The 17,642-nt window shown below is 45.3% G+C and overlaps 1 protein-coding gene across 1 annotated transcript in view; it reads right to left on the bottom strand.

Annotated features, from left to right (window-relative positions):
* Positions 1 to 13,091, bottom strand: part of LOC133536059 (serine/threonine-protein phosphatase 2B catalytic subunit gamma isoform-like) — a 32,075-nt gene extending 18,984 nt beyond the window's left edge. The window contains exons 1-3 of the mRNA XM_061876248.1: positions 12,607 to 13,091; positions 12,278 to 12,475; positions 2,958 to 3,082 (exon numbers count right to left, since the gene is read on the bottom strand). Coding sequence (XP_061732232.1) covers positions 2,958 to 3,082; positions 12,278 to 12,475; positions 12,607 to 12,658 — 375 coding nt within the window. The 5' untranslated portion in view covers positions 12,659 to 13,091. The remainder of the gene's footprint in view (positions 1 to 2,957; positions 3,083 to 12,277; positions 12,476 to 12,606) is intronic.
* Between the last annotated feature and the right edge of the window lie 4,551 nt (positions 13,092 to 17,642).

Raw genomic sequence — 17,642 nt, 5'->3', positions numbered from 1 at the left:
TCGCTTTCCAGCAATTGTCTTTTTCTCTTTCGTCCTCATTCGCCCTCTGGCTCCAGCCCCAACCCTGTCTCTCCTCCTGGCTGCTGCTTATAACAGAGCGACAGGTGATTAGATAACAAGGCCCAGGTGGGCCGTCTACGCACCTGTCGCTGATTTCGAGGCCGGTCCTGGCAACATCCTGCTTTGCTGCAGGCCCGCAGGCCACGCCCCCTCCACAGTTAGCTTCAGAATAACAATGTTATTACAAAGAATAAGAGACCTATTATACTCTGGAAATGTTGGTCTTACTTAAAATGCACGCGTTTAGTTGTGTTCAGTGTTAAAAAAAACATTATATGGCTCTTAGGGAAATACATTTTAAAATATTTGGCTTCTTGGCTCTCTCAGCCCAAAAAGTTCCCGACCCCTGCACTACAGGCTCTTCCCACTCTTTCTTGTGTCTTCTCACAGAGACTTAAAACAAGCGTACCTTCTTACATGTGCGACGTCACAAGCTCCCACGGAGCAGATAGGTAGCAACATGGTAACGTTAGCTGTGATGCTATCGGTGAGTGCGAGTGGTAATACGAGAGAGAGAAGGTGCGAATCTGGTAACAAATGAAGGAAGAATTAATTCCCGAGAAAAACAGCAGGGCGTCCATCGTCTGGCGTGGGTTTGGCTTCAAGCGGTAAGATGTTGAACAGACAACCGTAACATGTCAAGTATGCTGCAAAAGCGTTGCTACAAAAAGTAGCATCATTTGAAAAGTCACCCGCTCGAGAATAACGAGTGCTTGAATCTCCGCATATCAACATCTCCGTTCGGTTTCACACCAACAAAATGCCAAAGCAACTATTTCCAGATCAATATCGTATGAAAAAAATAATCAACACCAGAAGGAGACAACGTCTGCAGGAACCTACCACGTAGCGAAGGACATACACTTGATTTCTTATTATGCAGCTCATTTCTATTTGACACTTTTTTAAATATCTTGTGTGACATCATGCACAAATGTGCACTTTATTTGTTTTAAACTATTGTAGTGGCGTTCTGTACAAAAGTGCCCTTTAATTGAGTGTTGTTTTGATATGGCATCTTAGTGACATCATGCACAAAAGTGCACTAATAGCTTGTTTTAAAATGTCTCTGGCAATCTTGCACTTTCTGTTTTGAAATGACATGAATGTTTGTGCCACTGCTTAATAACTGTTTAATAAATACAGTTTAAGTAAATTGTCTTAGTTGTGATTTCCCTCTCTGCATGAAAGTTTAAAATAAGCATAAATTAATGAAATATGAACGAGAATGTTTTAATGTAGAGATATAGCATCATCATACTGTTGTGATTATATGGATCAAGTGTTCATTCAAAGCTAGGGCAAAATATCGAGCTATGTAACGTGTATCGTGACATGGCCTAAAAATATTGAGATATTAATAAAAGGCCGTATCGCCCAGCCGTAGAACAAACACATTCTGAAAATATTACAATAAAAATATAGAAAAAAAGTAAAGTTTAGATCCATGAAGGAAAGAAGAAAGTGAATGAATGTTTGTAACTGAATACATTTACATATGTATAAACATTTGTTTTATTTTGAATAATTTTTTCTGATGAATTAAGTAACATTTATGACAACCTTTTTCCAAAACACAATACAGAATGTGAGATCTAACAGGATTATGCATGCATTTATCATTTGTTTTCAAAACGCTTACAAAAAAGTGGTATCCCAAAAATCTACTGTGGAACCCCATTTTTATGACTTGATGGCATTTTGAAACATCCTAGCGCCAAAACCGATGGATTTTTGGTGCATGCAAAACAGCAGCAGGCGGCTGTGGCCTGTGGGCCGGTTCTACTACTAATCAAATATCATCCAGGGAGCCACAGATTATTCATTCCTTGACTTTGACACATAGCATCTAGCGGTACACCAAAAGTTGGTTTTAATACTAATCAAATATTAGAGATGTCCGATAATATCGGTCGATAAATGCTTTAAAATGTAATATGGCAAATTATCGCTATTGGTTTTAAAAAAAGTAAAATGTCGTCGTGAGAAGTACAGAGCGTCAATAAACCTTAAATGCACTGCATTTGCGTGCCGGCCCAATCACATAATATCTACGGCTTTTCACACACACAAGTGAATGCAAGGCGTACTTGGTCAACAGCCATACAGGTCACACTGAGGGTGGCGGTATAAAAAACTTTAACACTGTTACAAATATGCGCCACACTGTGAACCCACACCAAACAAGAAAGACAAACACATTTCGGTAGAACAGCCGCACCGTAACACAACATAAACAAAACACAACAAATACCCAGAACCCCTTGCAGCACTAACTCTTCTGGGACACTACAATATACACTAAAATATACACAATATATACCCCCGCTACCCCGCCCACCTTAACGTCCTCATGCTCTCTCAGGGAGAGCATGTCCCAAATTCCACGCTGCTGTTTTGAGGCAAGTTTAAAAAAAATAATGCACTTTGTGACTTCAATAATAAATATGGCAGTGCCATGTTGGCATTTTTTTCCATAACTTGAGTTGGTTTATTTCTGAAAACCTTGTTACATTGTTTAATGCATCCAGCAGGGTATCACAACAAAATTAGGCATAATAATGTGTTGATTACACGACTGCATGTATCTGTATCGGTAATTAAGAGTTGGACAATATCGGCAAAAAAGCCATTATGGGACATCTCAATCAAATACCATTTTTTTTTAAATGAATTAAGTCATGTTTCTGACAACCTTTTTCCATAATATAGAATATGAGATATAACAGGATAATGCATGCCTTTATCATTGGTTTTCAAAAGGCTTACAAAAAAGTGGGACCCCAAAAATCTACTGTGACACCCCCATTTTTATGACTTGATGGGGTCCCTGGCTCCCCCCCTCCCCCGCCTCTATTACGTCTGCGCTCCAGAGGAAGTGCGAGCAGGGACCATACCTCGATACTGAAGTAGCCTCGGTCCACGTAGTCTCCCAGGAACAGGTAGCGGGTGCTGCTGGGAGCTCCGCCCACTTCGAAGAGCTTCATCAGGTCGAAGAACTGACCGTGCACGTCGCCGCACACTGCACACACACACACACACACATGACATAAAGGCCTACTGAAAGCCACTACTAGCGACCACGCAGTCTGATAGTTTATATATCAATGATGAAACATTAACATTGCAACACATGCCAATACGGCGTTTTTAGTTTACTAAATTACAATTTTAAATTTCCCGCGAAGTATCCTGTTGAAAACGTCGCGGAATGATGACGCGTGCGCGTGACGTCACCGGTGGTAGCGGACATGTTCTTCCAGTACCGCTCACAGCTAAATGTAGTCTGTTTTTATCGCATAGTTACACAGTATTCTGGACTTCTGTGTTGCTGAATCTTTTGCAATTTGCTCAATTAATAATGGAGACGTCATAGAAGAAAGATGTTGGTGGAAAGCGGTGTATTGCAGCCGGCTGTAGCAACACAAACACAGCCGGTGCTTCTTTGTTTGTTGTGAAGCTTTAATATGGAACAGAGCGGTCAAGCGAACATGGTTCTCTACCACATGTCAACCGGCAGGTTTCTGTGAGAAGATTGTGGTAATAAGTCGGCTCTTACCGTAAACATGAGCGGAGCTTGTGTCGTTCCTCTTGCAGCTGTCAAAGAGGCAGCTGCGACTTTCTTGGCTCCTCCGTGGCTTCCCTCAGAGACACTGGTGGTCACCACACCCCTCCGACTTTCAGGTATGACTATATAATCTCACTAAAACACTAGTAACGCAATAAGCAGATAAGGGATTTTCCAGAATTATCCTAGTAAATGTGTCTAATAACATCTGAATCGTTCCCACTGCCCTCGACTTTTTCTTCTTCTTCTAGTCCTTCACTCTCACTATCCTCATCCACAAATCTTTCATCCTCGCTCAAATTAATGGGGAAATTGTCGCTTTCTCGGTCCGAATCACTCTAGCTGCTGGTGGCCATGATTGTAAACAATGTGAGGATGTGATGAGCCCTACAACCAGTGATGTCACGCACACATCGTCTGCTACTTTCGGTACAGGCAAGGCGTTTTTATTAGCGACCAAAGGTTGCAAACTTTATCGCCAATGTTCTCTACTAAATCCTTTCAGCAAAAATATGGCAATATCACAAAACGATCAAGTATGACACATAGAATGGACCTGCTATCCCCGTTTAAATAACAAAACCTCATTTCAGTAGGCCTTTAAAGGGGAACATTATCACCAAACCTATGTAAGCGTCAATATATACCTTGATGTTGCAGAAAAAAAGACCATATGTTTTTTTAACCGATTTCCGAACTCTAAAAGGGTGAATTTGGCGATTTAAACGCCTTTCAGTTGTTCGCCTGTCGGAGCAATGACCTTTCACCCGTGACGTCACATCGTGAAGTGACCCGCCATTTTCTCAAACACACACCAAGTCAAATCAGCTCTATTATTTTCCGTTTTTTTCGACTGTTTTCTGGTACCTGCGAGACATCGCGCCTCGTTGGTGTGTTGTCGGAGGGTGTAACAACACAAACAGAGACGGATTCAAGTTGCAACAGTGGTCAAAAGTTGCGAAAGTCCCTTGTTTCTTCTGCACACTGTACCGACGACAGCTATGCTACGACAGAGATGGCAAGAATGTGTGGATATCCTGCGACACTCAAAGCACATGCATTTCCAACGATAAAGTCAACGAAATCACAAAGGTGAGTTTTGTTGATGTTATTGACTTCTATGGCGTGTGCTAATCAGACATAATTGGTCACGGCATGACTGCAAGCTAATCGATACTAACATGCTATTAAGGCTAGCTGTATGTACATATTGCATCATTATAAATAAATGATAAATGGGTTGTACTTGTATAGCGCTTTTCTACCTTCAAGGTACTCAAAGCGCTTTGACACTACTTCCACATTTACCCATTCACACACTGATGGCGGGAGCTGCCATGCAAGGCGCTAACCAGCACCCATCAGGAGCAAGGGTGAAGTGTCTTGCTCAGGACACAACGGACGTGACGAGGTTGGTGCTAGGTGGGGATTGAACCAGGGACCCCCCGGGTTGCGCACGGCCACTCTCTCACTGCGCCAATTATGCCTCATTTGTAGCTATATTTGCATCCAGCCTTTCCCTCCACCCACATGTAATGCCAAACAAACACATACCAATCGTTGCTTAAAGGCGATCGCCGAATTCGTCCGCGCTTCCTTACCGTGCCGCTGTCTGTCGTGATATGGCTAAAAAGCTTCTGTTTCTTCTTTAATTTCATTTTTGGTACCTGCCTCCACACTCCAACCTTCCGTTTCAATACATGCGTAATCTGTTGAATCGCTTAGGGCGCTGAAATCCGAGTCTGAATTTGAGCTACTATGCTATACCTTTCTGTGCTATCCGCCATGTTTGTTTCTGGTGGCTTCACGCAGTGACGTCACAGGACAAAAGACAGGTGGATATAGTGATGGTGCAAATCAGGCCCTTTGACGCCGTTTTTCGGGATATTGCGTAATGAGCATGGCCGGCCCTACGCAGGGGCAAGAGGGGGCAGAGCCCCCTTAAATAAATGTCTTGCCCCCTCAAATCAAAATTTGAGAAAGCAAATTTGAATAAACTCACAAAACTATTACAAGTTGACAAAATTATCTGCACAAGCGGAAAAATCCGCCGAAAAAGGGACACACGATATAGTAGTGTCGGCTTCCCTCTCATCCCTCCCTCCGCTGTGCGTGTATTCAACATTCCACAGGCTGCGCAGCAGACACACACCCGCACACACCCCTCAGCCCTCAGTAAACATCCAATCACTAAAGGAACAGTTGTCTACATTTATCATATACTTGTTAAGATGGGTGTATTTGTGTGGTCTTATCTGTCATAAACACGTTTATCGTCGCGGACTTTCGGTGCTACGGAGTTCCTTTTTTTTTTTTTACAACTTGACGAGAGGAGTGACAGCGGAGGCTCTGAGCAGCAGTGGTTTGGAAGGCAGAGAGCCTACACTGTCCCTGTAACAAGCTACAAGTCATTTATGATGCTGTTAATGACGGTAAAAATAAAACATAAGGTATATATCCTGCTTAGCAGTCCTCTGCTGTCCTCTGTTCAGAGCGGAGTCCCTAGCAACGGCCCGTTTTACTTAGCAACGGTCTGGCAATCGACTGCTGGAATTCTTTTTCTGTTGTTTTTCTTGTAATTCTACATAGTCAACCTTTAATGTTTCAATCTACATTTTGTAATAAACAAATTATAATTTTCATTTGATATGACCAAGACACCTAAAAACAAAAACACTGCCGTTTTCATCAATTTACAAGCAAGTGGGCAACACACATACATTGGAGTGAATGAATTTTGTGCCCAGAAGAGTGCCTACGTTCTGTTTAATAAATTAGTTTGAGATTCTTTTTTATCATTATTCATCAGACTACCTTTCAGTTTTGTAAATATTGACTGTAGTGTGTGAAGTCCTACTTTGGGTCAACATTTATTTGAGAGTTAGGCCATCTAGTTAGGATAAATGTTATGTTGTTGGTTGATAAAATCTGGATGAACGATGTTTTATTTTATTCATTTATTTTTAAGTTTCCCCCCCTGAGGGATTGCCACCTTATTGTGGTCAGGGGGTTTGCGTGCCTCAGTGACCGTAAGAGCTATACCAGCAGGAGCTTAGTTTTCAGGTGGGACACCCAAGTTGGACAAGTCTGAAGGTAGAGGCCTGACAAAGAGCAATCCACTACTCCAGGTTGGGGTTGGACACATAGCTAAAGACCCATTTCATTGAAGAAAGCATCGTTACTATAAGCACAGAAAAAAAAGTGCTGGAGCATGATGTGTACACATGATGCCCCCTTCACATTTCTGACTGCCCCCTCATATAAGCATGCCTAGAACCGCCCCTGGTAATGACTAAAATTTTGAGAACAACTTCAAAAAATAAAATAAGTAGGGCTGGGCAATGATTAAAATTTTAATCGAAGTTAATCGCACCTTTTCTCTGATTAATCGCGATTAACTGCATTGTATACGCAAAGCCCAATAATGAATTCAAAAGTAGTGTGTAGTGCACCTTTATTGGAATATTTTCCCACATGAACAAAAGCGCCAAAACATTTGTTGTGCAAACACAATTTAAATCAGTCCTTGTTAAAGAGTAGCAGTTAAATAGCATATTTTATGAAAATCAACTCAAAAAATGTAAATACAAACATTTAAGCTTATTGCCACTGCCAGGGTATTTAAGTTATCCTGTTTGTTATGGAAAATAAATATAATCTACATACAAATCTCTGAGCCACAATCATAACATCCGAACAGGCAATTTCTGAGGTAACAGCAGGAACATTTTTTTTATCAGGGATCTTATGTTTAAAAAACCTATATTATAGGTAGTGGGCTGTTTTAGGGAATTTTTGATCAAATTATCCGTAGTAGCAATATTAATAATGTTGTGTTTATTCTGCGTAGTGCACTTAAAATAATTATGACCATATCTAGGAATTGATATGATGGGAATTTTCCGATTGTTTGCTTGGTGCTTTGATAAACTGAACGCATCATATACATGGTACTATATTGTGATGTTATGAGCCAGGGAAAAAAAAAGAACTACCCTACCCAGCATGCAACAGGAGTGACGAGCATGCGCGGTAGCCCGGTATAGGTTGTGTCGCCATGACGGCATCTTGTATGTTGTGATATGCACGCTCTGAAAGCAAACGTTAAGAACTCAGCCAACACTCCTGGTCTGCATTATTCATAAATAGACAGACAACACATATACTCCGCTGCTTCACAGGCCGCTGGATGTAGCCGGCAAAGTATTCCCATGCTAGCTAGCCGGTCTAGCAAGCACGCGTCATTCAGTCCAAAACGGCCCGATCTATCCACATTCAGAATTGTCTGGCGGTCGTAAGTGATCCCGGAGTGACCACGATGTAAGCCAGCCAGGAAATTTGCAGAATTGTCCGGTATTTTTGCCAAATGTTCCATCTTTACCAAGAGCCCCTCCTCGCCGAAGCCCGTCCGGGCGCCGCCATCTTTATAGGAAAAGGCGTTAACAAAATAAAAGCATGTAAACAACATACGCAAATACGCGATAAAATAATTGTCGGCGTTAATAGATTGATGAGTTAACTCGTAATTAACGCATTAATTTGCCCACCCATAAAAATAAGCCACTGGGAACTGATTTTAATTGGTTTTAACTAGGGATGCACCGATTAATCGGTAACCGAATATATTCGGCCGAATATGGCAAAAAAAAAGCCACATTCGGCCTTCGGTGGAATGAGTTAAGAACAAGGCCAAATAGTGGCGTGTGACGCAATTTTTTGACGCAGTGACGTTGGGATATGTTGTGTACCTGTATAAGTGTATGAGGTTACAAGCACACACTTATTGAGATTTAGTGGGGCCTCTGTTTACATTATTAGCCTGTTGTGTAGGCTACCTGTATAAGTGTATGAGGTTACAAGCACACACTTAATTGAGATTTACTTGAGCCTTCTGTTTACATTATTAGCATATCTACTGTGGCTAAGCAGACTTTTGCCAAAAGGACAATAATTCATTTGTTGTGGGTTTATCCACTTTAATGCACTTTTTTTTTTTTTTTGGAATGCACACCTACACCTCCTTGATACCGAAGTACATGTCAAATTACTTCCTTAACGTAAATGACCGCCATAACCACAACACCAGGGGGAGCTCCACAAACCACGTTAAACCCAGATTTCGATCTAACAAAGGTCTTAACTCATTCTCTTTCTATGCCACATCAATGTGGAATGCACTCCCAACAGGTATAAAAGTAAGTGCATCTCTACATTCCTTCAAAACCGCTCTAAAACAACACCTCCAGGCAACTTCAACACTTTACTAATACCCTCCTCCATTCACATCCCATCTCCCCGGATTATAAACAACTCAAATGTACTTCTAATGTATATACTTGTTCTTATGCTATGTGAACTCACTATGTTCTCTGCTGGCTGTACATATCCTACTAAATAAGACCTACACTGTTTCAATGTCCACATTTCTCTGTTGATGCAATTGTTGATGACTGAAGTTCTGATATCAACCAAAGCTCCTCATCCCACCCCCCGGATTGTAAATAATGTAAATAATTCAATGTATATGATGATTAACTTGTGTGATGACTGTATTATGTTGATAGTATATATTTGTACCATGAATTGATTAACGTGGACCCCGACTTAAACAAGTTGAAAAACTTATTGGGGTGTTACCATTTAGTGGTCAATTGTACGGAATATGTACTGTACTGTGCAATCTACTAATAAAAGTATCAATCGATCAATCAATGTTTTGTTTGAAGGCCTAATATAAATGAAAAACTGTGTGCTTTTTTTGAAAAGCAAAGGCTACTGGAATATTAAAAAAAATGTCAGTATTCAATAAAAAAATTATTTGGAAAACATGTCTAAATATTTATTCTAGGCTATTTATGCAATATTAAAAAAAATGTGAAAAACTGCATTCATTATTCGGCCAAGCGTTTAAGTTTTATTCGGCTTCGGCCACAAATTTGCATTTCGGTGCATCCCTAGTTTTAACCATTCCGAAATTGTGATAATTCTGTTGGCAAAGAAATAAAAATGAGTGACTCGGTATTTAATTTCAAAAAGAACATGTCACAATGGATTTTAAAAAGTTATGTGAACTAGAAATGTATGTTTGTTTGGTTAAATGTTGTATTTAGAAGGTATGTATGTTTATCTATTTACAAAAAAAGTGCATGTGCGTAAGTACATATTTTTGTATTATTTTTTAAAGGGCAACTTAAATGTAAATGCTGAATGACTATATTTCTCTTTGTGTTACAAAATTATTAGAAAAGGTAACTTTATTATTCAATTAAGTTACCTTTTCTAATAATTTTGTAATATAGTCATTCAGCATTTACATTTAAGTTGCCCTTTAACAAATAATACAAAAATATGTACTTACACACATGCTCTTTTTTTTTTTTTTTGTAAATAAACATACATACCTTCTAAATACAACATTTAACCAAACATACATTTCTAGTTCACATAACTTTATTAATAAATTATTAGAAAAGGTAACTTAATAGAAGGGGCTTCACGGTGGCAGAGGGGTTAGTGCGTCTGCCTCACAATACGAAGGTCCTGCAGTCCTGGGTTCAAATCCAGGCTCGGGATCTTTCTGTGTGGAGTTTGCATGTTCTCCCCGTGAGTGCGTGGGTTCCCTCCGGGTACTCCGGCTTCCTCCCACTTCCACAGACATGCACCTGGGGATAGGTTGATTGGCAACACTAAATTGGCCCTAGTGTGTGAATGTTGTCTGTCTATCTGTGTTGGCCCCGTGATTCGATGGCGACTTGTCCAGGGTGTACCCCGTCTTTCACCCGAATGCAGCTGAAATAGGCTCCAGCAGCGGTAGAAAATGGATAAATGGATGAATTTTCAAAATGTGTTTGTTCTTGTGGAGAGGCGGGGACGGCGAGCGAGCGGTGAGGTGGGGCACGCTGGGAGCGACACCGCAATCATGATCAGGTGCGCGGGGCGCCGAGCTGGGCGGAATCATCTAATCTCCTCGCAAGGTGTAAAAGGGCTGCAGCGGAGAGAAGGAGGCAGACGCTGAACGCGAGAGGAAAAGTGAAAACGGAAGCTGAAAGGTTTTATTGAAAGAATAAAACATAAAGTCAAACTGCTCAAGCCATGTCCTTCCTTGGTGGTCCTGGGAACCCCGCACGACGGTGAGAGTCCGTGAGTGTTCAATTTTTGGCCAAAGTAAGACAAGGAAAACAATCTGAAGTTGTCTTTATTTTTTTAGTTTTAATGCCATGATTTTAATTATCCGGCCTGGGTGTGCACAGATTTTCCTCCATGGTGCCCCTGAGCTAAAATGAGTTTGACACCCCAGATTTAGAGTTACTGCATGTGTAAAAAGTAGATTAAGTGCACCATAGCCCTCACTTGGAGCCCCAGACAATTTGTCGGAGACAGGTGTGATGAAGACCGCTCATTATCATTAAAGCTACATAAGGACGGCGTGGCGCGGTGGAGAGAGTTGCTGTGCGCGACCCAAGGTCCCTGGTTCAATCCCCACCTAGTACCAACCTCGTCACGTCCGTTGTGTCTTGAGCAAGACACTTCACCCTTGCTCCTGATGGGTACTGGTTAGCGCCTTGCATGGCAGCTCCCTCCATCAGTGTGTGAATGTGTGTGTGAATGGGTAAATGTGGAAGTAGTGTCAAAGCGCTTTGAGTACCTTGAAGGTAGAAAAGCGCTATACAAGTACAACCCATTTATCATTTATTGAAGCGACCGGAATGAGAATCAGCACCTCCAAGTCCGAGTCCATGGTTCTCGCCCGGAAAAGGGTGGAGTGCCATCTCCGGGTTGGGGAGGAGACCCTGCCCCAAGTGGAGGAGTTCAAGTACCTAGGAGTCTTGTTCACGAGTGGGGGAAGAGTGGATCGTGAGATCGACAGGCGGATCGGTGCGGCGTCTTCAGTAATGCGGACGTTGTATCGATCCGTTGTGGTGAAGAAGGAGCTGAGCCGGAAGGCAAAGCTCTCAATTTACCGGTCGATCTACGTTCCCATCCTCACCTATGGTCATGAGCTTTGGGTCATGACCGAAAGGATAAGATCACGGGTACAAGCGGCCGAAATGAGTTTCCTCCGCCGGGTGGCGGGGCTCTCCCTTAGAGATAGGGTGAGAAGCTCTGCCATCCGGAAGGAGCTCAACGTAAAGCCGCTGCTCCTCCACATCGAGAGGAGCCAGATGAGGTGGTTCGGGCATCTGGTCAGGATGCCACCCGAACGCCTCCCTAGGGATGTGTTTAGGGCACGTCCAGCTGGTAGGAGGCCACGGGGAAGACCCAGGACACGTTGGAAAGACTATGTCTCCCGGCTGGCCTGGGAAGAGCTAGACGAAGTGGCTGGAGATAGGGAAGTCTGGGCTTCCCTGCTTAGGCTGCTGCCCCCGCGACCCGACCTCGGATAAGCGGAAGATGATGGATGGATGGATTATAAACGCAAAACCAATAGCTCTTACTTAAAGCTCTTCAAAATTCCAGCATCATGTTAAGATTTTGGACAGCAAAACTCCAACGCTGCGATGAGGTAGCGACTTGTCCAGGGTGTACCCCGCCTTCCGCCCGATTGTAGCTGAAATAGGCGCCAGCGCCCCCCGCGACCCCGAAAGGGAATAAGCGGTAGGAAATGGATGGATGGATGTGACCACCCGCGGCGGCGAAGATGCGCCTCACCTGTGACCGGCGCCTCCACCTCCAGCATGCACTTCTCCTGGCGAAGGATGGCGGCGCCCTCGTCGATGACGCGCAGCGCCGCCTCCTCCGCCAGGCGACCCTCCTTCACCAGGTGAGCCTTGAGGACCTCCACGCTCGGCCTGCCGTCCACGTACAGGTCGTCGACCGTCAGGCGCGTCCCCGGCGGATAGGGCACCGCTGCAACGACACACCTCAATGACGTCACAACGTGCCGGGCTTCCAAGACGGCAGTTTTTAACAAGTTGTTAAGTCTCCCGCACCCACGCACTATTTACCTGGCGGCTTTAACGATATAAACCCAGACTCACCTTTCACGGGCCGTTCAGTGGTGGACAATTTGTTGTGGTCTTTCGTCGACATTTTGACGGATGTTTGGAGCCCAGCACGCTAAATAACTCCAGGCTAGCTAGCTAGCTAGCTAGCTAACTAGCTGTCGGCGCTAGCTGGGCGGTCTCGGACCACTTTGCGAACCCAAGCGGGCAAAGTGGAGCAGACAGGCGGTCAGGTGGACTGGAAGGGGGCAAAGGCCACGGCCAAATGTAATCTATTACTTTCTCCTGGCAGAGTAGGCTTGCTGGCTCAGCGGCGCGCATTGACCAGCTTTCCCGCCCTGATCCATTTAGTCAAGTTTCTTTCCCGCCCTGATCCATTTAGTCGTGTTCGCTTTTCCACACCGCTGAGCTCGGCCGCCGCGTCCTGATCCGATGTGTCGTCCTTCTGTCGGATTACAATAATCTACACTAAAGCGGATTTCCTCCAAGCAGGACTCTGGCGGGAGTTTGTGGGTAATGGAGTCCGCCTCCAACATGGCGGCCTGTGTTTCGTCACTTCCGCCAGCGGAGTTTTTTTTTGTTTTTTTTTAATCAATTATTATTTTATTTTGGAGAAGATAAGACAAAAAGCATGAAAAATGTTCTAGATTCAGCAACCTAAACATGATTATTTATTTTTTTATTTATTTTTTAATTGAACAACAATCAATCATCCGTCCATCCATCCATCTTCTTCCGCTTATCCGAGGTCAGGTCGCGGGGGCAACAACCTAAGCAGGGAAACCCAGACTTCCCTTACCCCAGCCACTTTGTCTAGCTCTTCCCGGGGGATCCCGAGGCGTTCCCAGGCCAACCGGGAGACATAGTCTTCCCAACGTGTCCTGGGTCTTCCCCGTGGCCTCCTACCGGTTGGACGTGCCCTAAACACCTCCCTAGGGAGGCGTTTGGGTGGCATCCTGACCAGATGCCCGAACCACCTCATCTGGCTCCTCTCGATCCAATCAATCAATCAATGTTTATTTGTATAGCCCTAAATCACCAGTGTCTCAATGGGCTGCACAAACCACAACGACATCCTCGGTAGACCCCATATAAGGGCAAGGAAAACTCACCCTAGTGGGACGTCGGTGACAGTGACAATGATGACTATGAGAAACCTTGGAGAGGACCGCATATGTGGGCAACGCCCTAAATCACCAGTGTCTCAATGGGCTGCACAAACCACAACGACATCCTCGGTAGAGCACATATAAGGGAAAGGAAAACTCACCCCAGTGGGACGTCGGTGACAATGATGACTGTGAGAAACCTTGGAGAGGACCGCATATGTGGGCAACGCCCTAAATCACCAGTGTCTCAATGGGCTGCACAAACCACAACGACATCCTCGGTAGAGCCCACATAAGGGCAAGGAAAACTCACCCTAGTGGGGACGTCGGTGACAGTGACAATGATGACTGTGAGAAACCTTGGAGAGGACCGCATATGTGGGCAACGCCCTAAATCACCAGTGTCTCAATGGGCTGCACAAACCACAACGACATCCTCGGTAGAGCCCATATAAGGGCAAGGAAAACTCACCCTAGTGGGACGTCGGTGACAATGACAATGCTGACTATGAGAAACCTTGGAGAGGACCGCATATGTGGGCAACGCCCTTAATCACCAGTGTCTCAATGGGCTGCACAAACCACAACGACATCCTCGGTAGACCCCACATAAGGGCAAGGAAAACTCACACCCAGTGGGACATCGGTGACAATGACAATGATGACTATGAGAAACCTTGGAGAGGACCGCATATGTGGGCAACGCCCTAAATCACTAGTGTGTCAATGGGCTGCACAAACCACAACGACATCCTCGGTAGAGCCCACATAAGGGCAAGGAAAACTCACCCCAGTGGGACGTCGGTGACAGTGACAATGATGACTATGAGAAACCTTGGAGAGGACCGCATATGTGGGCAACGCCCTAGATCACCAGTGTCTCAATGGGCTGCACAAACCACAACGACATTCTCGTTAGAGCCCATATAAGGGCAAGGAAAACTCACCCCAGTTGGACGTCGGTGACAATGACGACTAGGAGAAACCTTGGAGAGGACCGCATATGTGGGCAACGCCCTAAATCACCAGTGTCTCAATGGGCTGCACAAACCACAACGACATCCTCGGTAGAGCCCATATAAGGGCAAGGAAAACTCACCCCAGTGGGACGTTGGTGACAATGATGACTATGAGAAACCTTGGAGAGGACCGCATATGTGGGCAACGCCCTAAATCACCAGTGTCTCAATGGGCTGCACAAACCACAACGACATCCTCGGCAGAGCCCATATAAGGGCAAGGAAAACTCACCCTAGTGAGACGTCGGTGACAGTGACAATGATGACTATGAGAAACCTTGGAGAGGACCGCATATGTGGGCAACGCCCTAAATCACCAGTATCTCAATGGGCTGCACAAACCACAACGACATCCTCGGCAGAGCCCATATAAGGGCAAGGAAAACTCACCCCAGTGGGACGTCGATAACAATGATGACTATGAGAAACCTTGGAGAGGACCGCATATGTGGGCAACGCCCTAAATCACCAGTGTCTCAATGGGCTGCACAAACCACAACGACATCCTCGGTAGAGCCCATATAAGGGCAAGGAAAACTCACCCTAGTGGGACGTCGGTGACAATGACAATGATGACTATGAGAAACCTTGGAGAGGACCGCATATGTGGGCAACGCCCTAAATCAACAGTGTCTCAATGGGCTGCACAAACCACAACGACATCCTCGGTAGAGCCCATATAAGGGCAAGGAAAACTCACACCCAGTGGGACGTCGTTGACAATGATGACTGTGAGAAACCTTGGAGAGGACCGCATATGTGGGCAACGCCCTAAATCACCAGTGTCTCAATGGGCTGCACAAACCACAACGACATCCTCGGTAGAGCCCATATAAGGGCAAGGAAAACTCACCCTAGTGGGACGTCGGTGACAATGACAATGATGACTATGAGAAACCTTGGAGAGGACCGCATATGTGGGCAACGCCCTAAATCACCAGTGTCTCAATGGGCTGCACAAACCACAACGGCATCCTCGGTAGAGCCCATATAAGGGCAAGGAAAACTCACACCCAGTGGGACGTCGTTGACAATGATGACTGTGAGAAACCTTGGAGAGGACCGCATATGTGGGCAACGCCCTAAATCACCAGTGTCTCAATGGGCTGCACAAACCACAATGACTTCTTCGGTAGAGCCCACATATGGGCAAGGAAAACTCACACCAGTGGGATGTCGGTGACAATGACAATGATGACTATGAGAAACCTTGGAGAGGACCGCATATGTGGGCAACGCCCTAAATCACCAGTGTCTCAATGGGCTGCACAAACCACAACGACATCCTCGGTAGAGCCCATATAAGGGCAAGGAAAACTCACACCCAGTGGGACGTCGTTGACAATGATGACTGTGAGAAACCTTGGAGAGGACCGCATATGTGGGCAACGCCCTAAATCACCAGTGTCTCAATGGGCTGCACAAACCACAACGACATCCTCGGTAGAGCCCATATAAGGGCAAGGAAAACTCACCCTAGTGGGACGTCGGTGACAATGATGACTATGAGAAACCTTGGAGAGGACCGCATATGTGGGCAAGGCCCTAAATCAACAGTGTCTCAATGGGCTGCACAAACCACAACGGCATCCTCGGTAGAGCCCATATAAGGGCAAGGAAAACTCACACCCAGTGGGACGTCGTTGACAATGATGACTGTGAGAAACCTTGGAGAGGACCGCATATGTGGGCAACGCCCTAAATCACCAGTGTCTCAATGGGCTGCACAAACCACAACGGCATCCTCGGTAGAGCCCATATAAGGGCAAGGAAAACTCACACCCAGTGGGACGTCGTTGACAATGATGACTGTGAGAAACCTTGGAGAGGACCGCATATGTGGGCAACGCCCTAAATCACCAGTGTCTCAATGGGCTGCACAAACCACAACGGCATCCTCGGTAGAGCCCATATAAGGGCAAGGAAAACTCACACCCAGTGGGACGTCGTTGACAATGATGACTGTGAGAAACCTTGGAGAGGACCGCATATGTGGGCAACGCCCTAAATCACCAGTGTCTCGATGGGCTGCACAAACCACAACGGCATCCTCGGTAGAGCCCATATAAGGGCAAGGAAAACTCACCCTAGTGGGACGTCGGTGACAATGATGACTGTGAGAAACCTTGGAGAGGACCGCATATGTGGGCAACGCCCTAAATCACCAGTGTCTCAATGGGCTGCACAAACCACAACGACATCCTCGGTAGAGCCCACATAAGGGCAAGGAAAACTCACCCTAGTGGGACGTCGGTGACAATGACAATGATGACTATGAGAAACCTTGGAGAGGACCGCATATGTGGGCAACGCCCTAAATCACCAGTGTCTCAATGGGCTGGACAAACCACAACGACATCCTCGGTAGAGCCCATATAAGGGCAAGGAAAACTCACCCTAGTGGGACGTCGGTGACAACGATGACTATGAGAAACCTTGGAGAGGACCGCATATGTGGGCAACGCCCTAAATCACCAGTGTCTCAATGGGCTGCACAAACCACAACGGCATTCTCGGTAGAGCCCATATAAGGGCAAGGAAAACTCACCCCAGTGGGACGTCGGTGAAAGTGACAATGATGACTATAAGAAACCTTGGAGAGGACCGCATATGTGGGCAACGCCCTAAATCACCAGTGTCTCAATGGGCTGCACAAACCACAACGACATCCTCGGTAGAGCCCATATAAGGGCAAGGAAAACTCACCCCAGTGGGACGTCGGTGACAATGACAATGATGACTGTGAGAAACCTTGGAGAGGACCGCATATGTGGGCAACGCCCTAAATCACCAGTGTCTCAATGGGCTGCACAAACCACAACGACATCCTCGGTAGAGCCCATATAAGGGCAAGGAAAACTCACACCCAGTGGGACGTCGTTGACAATGATGACTGTGAGAAACCTTGGAGAGGACCGCATATGTGGGCAACGCCCTAAATCAC

Source organism: Nerophis ophidion, linkage group LG17 (assembly GCF_033978795.1).
Source record: "Nerophis ophidion isolate RoL-2023_Sa linkage group LG17, RoL_Noph_v1.0, whole genome shotgun sequence".
Classification (NCBI taxonomy): Eukaryota; Metazoa; Chordata; class Actinopteri; order Syngnathiformes; family Syngnathidae; genus Nerophis; species Nerophis ophidion.
The sequence above is the reverse complement of the archived record's forward strand: the minus strand, read 5'-3'. Positions and strand labels throughout refer to the sequence as shown.